General features: G+C 26.3%; 1 protein-coding gene across 1 annotated transcript; it reads left to right on the top strand.

The window, feature by feature from the left end:
• Positions 1 to 6,780: 6,780 nt before the first annotated feature.
• LOC110628934 lies at positions 6,781 to 9,277 on the top strand. The gene is made up of 3 exons (XM_021775772.2): positions 6,781 to 7,731; positions 7,824 to 8,009; positions 8,926 to 9,277. Exons 1-3 carry the CDS (start codon positions 7,249 to 7,251, stop codon positions 9,208 to 9,210), a joined length of 954 nt encoding a protein of 317 aa, XP_021631464.1. The 5' UTR covers positions 6,781 to 7,248; the 3' UTR covers positions 9,211 to 9,277.
• The last annotated feature ends 773 nt before the right edge of the window (positions 9,278 to 10,050 follow it).

Raw genomic sequence — 10,050 nt, 5'->3', positions numbered from 1 at the left:
AGAAAACTAATATTAACTTATACGAAGGTAAATATTATTTTATTATAATTTTTTTAATATTTTATATTTAATTTTCACCTCATGATTTATATAATTTTTTTTGTAGGGAATTAAAATTGAAACTGTCATGTTTAATAATGTTATTAAAATATTTAAAGATTCATTTGATAAAGGAAATATTTATACCATAACCAATGATATAGTTAAGGAAATTACTACTGCTTATTTTCATATTTATGAAAAATTTAAAATATGGCTTAATCAATTTACTCCTATCAAGGAGTGTATCATTGCAATTCCCTAAATCATATTGAAATTTCACTTAATGAATTTTAATGATTTAAAATATGATGCCAGAAAAAAATTATAAATTATTTTTATTTTTTATTTATTAAATAGGTTTTATTTTTTACTAAATTATTAATTAAATTATTATTTTCATGTAGAGATCTTTTAGGTATAGTTATGTGAAAGGGGGAGAATACTCCAAATTCACTTAAATATTCTTGTAATTTTATGATGATATTAATTTTTAGTTTTATTGATGAGTTTAATATAATATTTGAATGACATCGTTGTACTTTTAATGATTATCTTAATTTTTATTGTAATTTTAATATTATTTATTATTTAAAAATATAAATAAAAATATTACTCTTAACAATTAATTTAAAAAAATATATTTTATTAAACACAATAAACTAATATATAATTTCAAGATTAGCAAAATAAAAATAACAATAAAAATTAAAGACAATTATATAATATTATAAAAATATTATATAAATATATTAAATTTTTTAAAATAATATACATAAATAATAATTACACTATTAACAAGTTAAAAATAACGTATAACTCAAGTTGATAATTACACTATCAACATTTTAATTATATTATCTACAATCGGGAATGGCATTGATAATTATTTTAATTTTCTTTTATAAAGTAACATTATCTGCTATAATTTTATCGTGGATGATTTATTATTGCACGATGTTGTAGATAATATTTTCAATAATTTTTTATCAAATAAATTTATTTATAATATATATGTAGTGGATAATTTGCTATGATTCTATATTGTAGGTAATATTTTTAATATTTTTAATTTTACTTGTTATATTATCTACACTATAAAATTATATAGGTACCTATTTCAATATTTTTTTACAAATCAATATTACTTACGATGACATTCGTGTAAGTGACACTTTGTTACCATACCATGTTATAGGTGATATTTATAATATTTTTATACTTACTAATTATATTACCTACCATACTCCTATCGTGAGTAATTTGCTACCGTATTATGTCGTAGTTGATATTTTCAATATCTCTTTTTGAAATAAACTTATCTACAATATACATGTAGTGGATAATTTGCTATGATCCTATTTCGTAGGTAATATTTTCAATGTTATATTTTATATTTTCGTATTTTACGGACAATTGTGTTAGTAATTATTTCAATTTTCTTTTATAAAGTAACATTACCTATTATGCCTCTATCATAGGTAATTTGCTACTATACTCTCTTGTAGGTAATATTTTCAATTTTTTTATCAAATAAACTTACCTACAATACATATGTTGTGGATAATTTACTACAATACTATGTCGTAGGTATGATTTTCAATATTTTTAATTTTATATTTTATTTTTTACCAATTATATTATCTATGACTGATTTCAATATTTAAAATTTTATATTTTATTTTTAACCAATTATATTATCTATGACTGATTTCAATATTTTTAATTTTATATTTTATTTTTTACCAATTATATTATCTACTACCGATAATTGTGTTAGTAATTATTTCAATTTTCTTTTATAATATTTTTTTGTTGCTACTTTGCTGCCATAATCCATCCTAGGAGAATATTTTCAATATTTTTAACCCAATAAACTTACCTACAATACATATATAGTAGGTAATTTTACTTTGTAACATTACATACTACACTTCTATTGTAAGTAAGTTGCTACCATACTGAGTTGTAGATAATATTTTTAATTTTTTTACCAAATAAACTTACCTACAATATATTTATAATGAATAATTTGTTACGACAATATGTCGATGGTAAGATTTTCAATATTTTTAATTTTTCCTTTTATATTGCATACACCCCAAAATTACGAAAGTACTTATTTCAATTTTTTTTACAAAGCAATATTAATATAACACAACAATCGTCCAAAATAAGCCATGAGCTATTACCATAAGATAAGCTACGTGGCAAGGATCTGGCAAGCCAATACACAGTCCCATCCGTGAAAAGGAAGACCCAGACACTGTAGCACTCGGTTCTTGATCAAGACTCACCCTCTTCTCAATAGATCGAGTCTCTACATAAACTTACAGTTAGTAGGTACAATCTAGTAGATCCAATCTAGTAGATCCTTATTATTCCTATAATTACAGAATTTTCAATCAATTAGCCAATGGTATCTCCTATCAATTAGCTGACACCAACCGTATTTTCAGAAAATGTTATAATTAACTTCATTTTCTTACAGTATAAAAGCTAATAATCACAGAGACAAGAGTATGTAATTCTTACACAACTACTTTTGAGTTCTAAACAATTCCTTATATTCACCCTATTCTACTAACTTGAGCGTCAGAGTGACTACCATAGTCGCCAACCACCTTATATTCTCTTTCTTGCAGGATTGACCAATTGCACAACAGCCCTATTTCGATCATATCATTTGGTTCTGTTGCCGAAAAATCCATTGAATTCTCTCTATTTATTTGGATTAAAACCAGTCTCTTATTCCCTTTCTCTTAAAAATTTTTTTTCTTTTCTCTCTCTCGAAACGGCCGGCAATTAACGAGCTGCTGCTAAGGTTGCTATCAATAAGGCGCTATCATCTCTTTCACTCCTGGCAGTGAACAAAACACACCCTCTATGATCAACAAAATATATCTCAACAATCTAAACAATGAGCAAATGTTCTAATACATCAAAAGATTGCAGGCTACTCTCGAACAATACAAAGCTCGGGGGAGGCATCATTCATGGCTCTTAGGGGAAGGGAGGAAGTCTCCGCTGATACCCTAAGGGCTCGGATAGAGGTGATCTAGATGCAGTCTAAATGGAAGGTGTCGAATTCGAGGAAGAAGAGTCATCAGATGACGCCCCGAAAAATGTTGACTGGAAACTGGTACGAACTGTTCAAAGGTACTAAGAAAAGCAGGAAGAGGACTTGCCTAAATGATGCCTCGCCTCTTTCAGAAGAGATCTTGGCAAAGGCATTCATGTTAATATTTTAAATTTTTAATTTTGGTCAATTAAATCGAATCTTTAAGATCTATTACTATTTTGAAAAGAGCACAAATACATTTTTATTAAAATCTAGGATGTATCCACATGTTTTAATGGGTAAGAAGTTTATTTTGGAGAAAAAGACAATTGAGAAAAGATAAATAATTATTTTTTTTCTCAAGACTAATTTTCCTTATCTATTATTTTTTTTTCATTGGCACTTTATTAATTTAAATTCTATCATCTTTATAGCTAGAGCAGTGAAAAAAACCATAGACTAATTTGCCTTTTTCTCCTACGATGGTGCGTTGGCTAAGAGCACGGCCACTAATCTTTTGGATTTCTTGATAATTATATTTTCGCCATTTAAAATTGAAACATTGGATATAAACATAGTTTATAAAAAAATTCATATTATTTTCTCAAATAAACTAAAAAGTTAGAAAATACTTATGAATTTACAAAAAAAAAAAATTTAAAATTTTATTCTAACAGGCTAAAAATATAGGTCAACTAAAAACAATAAATATATTTATATCGAATGATAGGTGGCATATTGATAAAATTACTATATATCTTAAATCTTCGGTTTAATTATCTAAAATTATAAATTTAAAATTAACGAAAATGCTAGAATTATGTGGGTTAATATGCTTTTAGTATATCCATAATTAAAATTAAGAGAAGGTGAGTGAATAAAAAATGATAAATACTAATCTGGACCAAATCCATCATAGATTAAGTCACCTTCAATGGATTTCCCAATAAAAAAGCAAATAAAATTTATTTCCATATCTCTTAGATCTATGGTGGATCGAACACACCTAAAAAATTTTCACAAAAAATAAACAATGATTTTGAAATCCTCCATAATTATAATGAACAACTCTTTCCACCTCCAATCTTGGAAAAAATATTTCAGAATTTTTATTTATTTATTTATTTATCAATTTGGCTACATGACAAATTTATTTGTTAAAGGAGAAATTTAACCGTATACTGACGATCAAATCCCATGCTTGAGACTTTGAAAGTTTAAAGCCTGTGTAGCGGGCTTTAAAAGCTTAAAGCCTGCGCAGTAGGCTTGATTTAAAAAAAAATTAAATTATTATTTATTTTTTAATTATTATTATATTGTATAATATATTTATATTATATTAATTTGATAGTATTATTTACATTATATTTTATTATATTAATTTAATAGTATTATTTAAAATAATATTTTTTTCATAATATATTATATTATAATAATATTATATTGTTTTTAACAAATTAATTTTATAGTATTAGAATTAAATTACTAGTTTACTTAATAATTTTTTATAAAATTCTGTCGTGCAATGTATATGCCTAAACAATTTATTATTTTTCATAATAACTCTTATTAGTTGAATATTTTATATAATAACTGTTATGTTTTTTTTAATATTTCTTATTTTTATAATATAACATTAAATATATTATATTAATATTTAATATTAATATAGAAATATTTTAATTATTATATTATATATGACAGTAATATATTTTATTATATATATTATAAAATATATTTAATTATGTTATTAATAAATAAAAAATTAATAATAAAAATATATATTTAATTCCAATACTATAAAATTAATATTATGCTATGATTAGGGTGTACAATTACAAAAAACAATTTAATAAAATATAAATTTAATTTTTATAATTTTAAATATTTATATTAATTAATTAATTTATCTATTTTTCTTTGATAAATTATAATAATTTAGTGTTTTTATACAAGTCTAATCCAAAGTAATATCATTTCATAATTCTAAATATTTTCTATATAATTTTTTTATTATTAACTTTTAAATGTTTTTCTAAATAATCTCTTGCTAATGTCATAAAATATTTATAACATAATTTTTATAATGAATAATATTTTATATTTTATTTTTATAGCCATTTATCAATAAACTTATAAATGGTACTATTTAATTATGGTATTCCTACACAAATATATTAAAAATAATAAAATATATTATAAAAAATAATTAAAAAATTATGTTATAAATATACTATCAAATTAATATAATATAAATATATTATTATAATATAATAATAATTAAAAAATAATAATTTTTTTCAATTAAGCCTGCTGCAGAAGCTTTAAACTTTTATAGTACCCTATAAATCAACACTTTTTTTTTATATAGTTTTACATTATTTCCAATGATTATCTATATGATATAAATAAAATTTTGTAAAAGAATATGATAATTGTTTATTAATAAACTTATAACTGTACTATTATATTATAGTATTATTATACTAATATTTTATTATAAATATTTAATAAATTTTAAAAAGTGAATAGAGAATTATAAAATAATTGATAAATTGAAAAAATAAATTAGAAAGAGAATATAAAAATAAATATATTTAAAAAAATTAAAAGAAATTTTTTTAATTATATTAATTATAAAAAAAATTTTTAAAAGAAATTTTGTGTCCATTCTCTTACTTCTTTTTCCCGTATTGTGATTATGTAATTACATGGACTTTATATTCGTGTATTTGTTCTCACAAAGAAAGACACCTTCGTAAAAAGAAAGACACCATCATAGCTGAAGAGAACCATCGTAAAAATACCCAAATTTCCTGAGCCTGCTTAAATTAGTCCCACTGAACAATTTGGGCTCAAGATATTGCAAACAGGATGCATCTCTCTCATCCTCACCCATGACTCGTATGTGCACCCACACGTGTGCTACAGCAATCACGACAAAATTATTAGTCAAATCATGGAAAAGGAGTTGGTCCAAGCAAGACTTGCACATTGTTTGATATGTGAAAAACAAATGTTTTAGTTCACACCGTGTCCGATCGTCAAGCCTATGCTCCAGCCAACAACAACAAATGTCATATATTTGAATGCAAAATTTGGAACCTAGCAGAATCACAGGCTGTCTAAAGTTAAAAACTTTCACGTATATTGCATTTCATGGTGTGGTGAAAGCAGTGGTAGGTGTCTGATAGTAGAGACAGGGCAACCTTAAATTGCGTGGCTATCTTTCTCCATTGTTCCACGGCCTAAGACCTGCAAATCTCATATCAAGACCCGCAAATCTCATATCAAGACCCGCAAGAAATAAGGTGGCCCTTTCAAAGTAATTGTGAAAGTAAATTGAAAGAGAATTTTTTACTTCCATCTACTTGCAGGTTACATTAGGACATCGGGATCATAGGCTCGTGGAATCAGCAATAATAAATGCCAAGGGTTAACTAAATTTTAGGCAGCCTGGCATGTGAGGAGAACGTTCCTCGAGTAGGCATCCACTACCCACAAATTAATTCCCCAGTTAGATCTTGCCTACTCTCTCTCAAATGAATTGGATCTTGAAATCTTGAAATTGATTTTTTCTTCTTTTTATCTTTGCATCTAAGAAGCTTCGGATCCCCACATTTGAAATTTCACATAAGAATTTTCCTTTGATAATTTTGCTTCCAAGACTCCGAAAGCTTAGAGCACTGCAAGAGGATTAGAAAAATAAATAGGAAGGGATCTTTTCAGAAATTTTCATATCAACTTAACAAACCACATGGTAGGAGCAGGTGAACTTGGGCCAGAGCCCGTACCAGATGGCCCAAACATGATTTTGCGTTACTTGCAGGGGTTTAGAACCTCAGAAAATAATAAAATTAACAACAAAAAACACCATCGAATATGTAAATCTCCAGATACTTATTGCCAAGCCCACCTTCTCCTATTAATTACCTTTCACAATCAACACTTCGATATCCTTAAACTAACCAACAGAGCAACGTGCTCTTCCATAACGTACGTTCTAGAGATCCTTTAAAAAACAAAAAAAAAATCAAACACTCGTCTCCCTCTTTCACTTCCCAATCTCCTCTGCAAGAATCCTTAATACCCATCAGCTTCATTCACCAGCATTTTCTTCAATTTATTTATCCAACTAGCCAGCAATAATGTCAGCACAGCTCTCCAAGACAGACTCAGAAGTAAGCAGCCTAACTCAGTCATCTCCTACAAGTTCATCCCCGACTCGCCGCCCTGTATACTACGTGCAGAGCCCATCAAGAGACTCTCACGACGGCGAGAAAACCACCAACTCCTTATACTCCACTCCAATTCTTAGCCCAACGGCGTCTCCTCCTCAATCCCACTCCAACTCTTCCTTAGGGCCTCACTCTCGAGAATCCTCCTCTACCCGCTTCTCTGGTTCCCACCGCAAGGCTGATGGATCCAACCGCAAATTCAGCCGGAAGCCATGGAAGGAGTTTGATGCCATTGAAGAAGAGGGTCTCCTGGACGGAGATATTACCTCACATGGGTTGCCTCGGCGTTGCTATTTCATTGCTTTCGTTGCAGGCTTCTTTACACTATTCTCTTTGTTTTCGTTGATTCTTTGGGGTGCGAGTCGACCTCAGAAACCTACAATCACCATGAAGGTAACGAACTTCACCAAGCATGCATGAATCAAAATATTGAACAAGAGTCTGAATATTGAAATGGGATTTCGATTGTTTGGTTTGTTCTGTAGAGTATAGTGTTTGATCAATTTGTAGTGCAAGCCGGTTCGGATTTCTCAGGAGTAGCGACGGAATTGGTGTCCATGAACTGCTCGGTGAAGCTCACATTTCGCAACACTGCTACGTTCTTTGGGGTTCATGTAACTTCAACACCTATCGATCTAACCTACTCTCAACTCACTGTAGCTACTGGAACTGTAAGGACTTGTCTAATTTTGACTCTTATCATTAATAAGCATTATTTTCGATTGATAATTATTGGGTTGTGAAATTTCTTTATGAACAAATATGAAGAAGAGATATTTTGGCGTTGAAATTGTAGTTACTCTGATTTTCATTTCAATTTCAAGTTGGGAAAGTTTGCTTCCAATTTTCATTTTTAAGTAACTATTTTTTAATGAGAAATGTTCATGTATACTCATAGATGTAACATAATATTAAAGATAAGTCCAATAATCTTTAAAATGTGAGAGGTCTAAGTTTAGGAATTAGTTTCAGTTCAGTAAGTGATTAAACAAAAATTATGAAATCTCAAATTTGAACTCAAATGAAATTAACAAAAAAACGTGTCAATTTAGATTTTATTTATTTTATGAAAAATATTACATATATATTCTAGCTTTTGGAGTATGCAAAAAATTTATTAATATTCTAGTGTTTTAGAACATCCAAAAAAATTGATCAACGAAAAGTATTTACCTAATTAAACTCTATTTATTTATGAAAAATAATTTGTATTTAAATAAAAAATATTTTTTAACAAAATAACTTATTTTTTATTATTTAATTTTAATTTAAAAAATAAAATATATTATATATAAAAATCTTAATAAATTTTTCAAAATATGAAAAATAACTTCATATTTTGAACAGAAGAAATTACTCTTTTAAAATAATTTAATTTTTTTATATAAATAAACACAATACCAGTGAATTTTGAATACCACGTACATACATATATGTAATTTTAATAATTAATTAATTACTATAATTGTAGAGTCAGCACATTCAATTAATTCGTCATATATGGATACAATAGAAGTACCAGTTATATGATATTGCTAAATTACTTTTTCATGGGAATTAAGTTATATTGGATAATGGGTTTTGCAGATAAGAAATTTCTATCAATCAAGAAAGAGTCAAAGATTATTAACAGTGATGGTAAAGGGGAGTAGCATCCCATTGTATGGTGGCGGAGCTAGCTTGGGCAGCTTCAATGGTGCACCAACTCAACCACTGCCATTCAGACTTTATTTTATGGTCCGATCAAGTGCTTACGTTCTGGGAAAGCTGGTGAAGCCCAACTTCTACAAGAGGGTGGAATGCTTAGTAGTCATGGACCCAAAAAAAATGAACGTGGCAATTTCGCTCAAGAACAAGTGCAATTATCAGTAAACAAGAAAAATCAATTATTATCGATATCTTCATGCATGAACTTGGAATTTAATTTAAAAAAAGCATATATGCATTATTAATAATTTTATTTTGTGATTTAAAATATTTTATATTTTGACAATATATATAATATTATTCTATCATAATTTTTTTAACATAGACCTACATATAAAATAAAAAAAAAATATCAAGTGAATTATTTTGATAATATTTTTTATATTTAAATTTAATACGGAGTAACTAACATTAAATTTTATGATAAATTTAAATCGTACCTAATTTTTATTATCGACATTTGATAAAAACTTACGATAACTTTTCAGAAAGAGAATTTCAAGACCCACAGTGTGATGATGGCTGCAAATCTGTCATAAAATTTGATATAAAAATTTTATAATTTAAAAAATTAATTTTATATTTTAATTATTTTTTTTAAATATTTTTATAATTTTATATCTTAAGATCTTTTCCATAGAAATTTTATAGTTTAAGAGATTAATTTAACATTTTAATTATTTTTTTTAATATTTTTATAATTTTACATATTAAGATTTTTTTTAATTATAAATAATTTTTTTTAACTATAGAGACACTTTCTAATCTTTAACGAATTTTAATAAAAATTTTTGACTTTTAGCCTATATTTTTTTTATATCATTTTAGCCGAACTATATTAGTTAAAATTTTTTATGGAATATAAATAAAATTAATATATATAATGAGTAAATTATAAAATTTATAAAATAATATACTCATTAAGGTTGTTGCGAGCGCTGTGTTAGATATAGTATAGATATGATATAAATTTTTAAATAGAGTAGAATATGAAATTCTAAATAA

This window comes from Manihot esculenta, chromosome 12 (assembly GCF_001659605.2).
Source record: "Manihot esculenta cultivar AM560-2 chromosome 12, M.esculenta_v8, whole genome shotgun sequence".
NCBI classification, from domain to species: domain Eukaryota; kingdom Viridiplantae; phylum Streptophyta; class Magnoliopsida; order Malpighiales; family Euphorbiaceae; genus Manihot; species Manihot esculenta.
This window is presented reverse-complemented; position numbering and strand designations above follow the sequence as displayed.

Coding starts and splice junctions, on each gene's coding strand:
- LOC110628934 (XM_021775772.2), top strand. CDS start 7,249: ATGTCAGCACAGCTCTCCAAGACAGACTCAGAAGTAAGCAGCCTAACT. Junction 7,732..7,823: donor AACCTACAATCACCATGAAG/GTAACGAACTTC, acceptor TTTGTTCTGTAG/AGTATAGTGTTTGATCAATT. Junction 8,010..8,925: donor TCACTGTAGCTACTGGAACT/GTAAGGACTTGT, acceptor TGGGTTTTGCAG/ATAAGAAATTTCTATCAATC.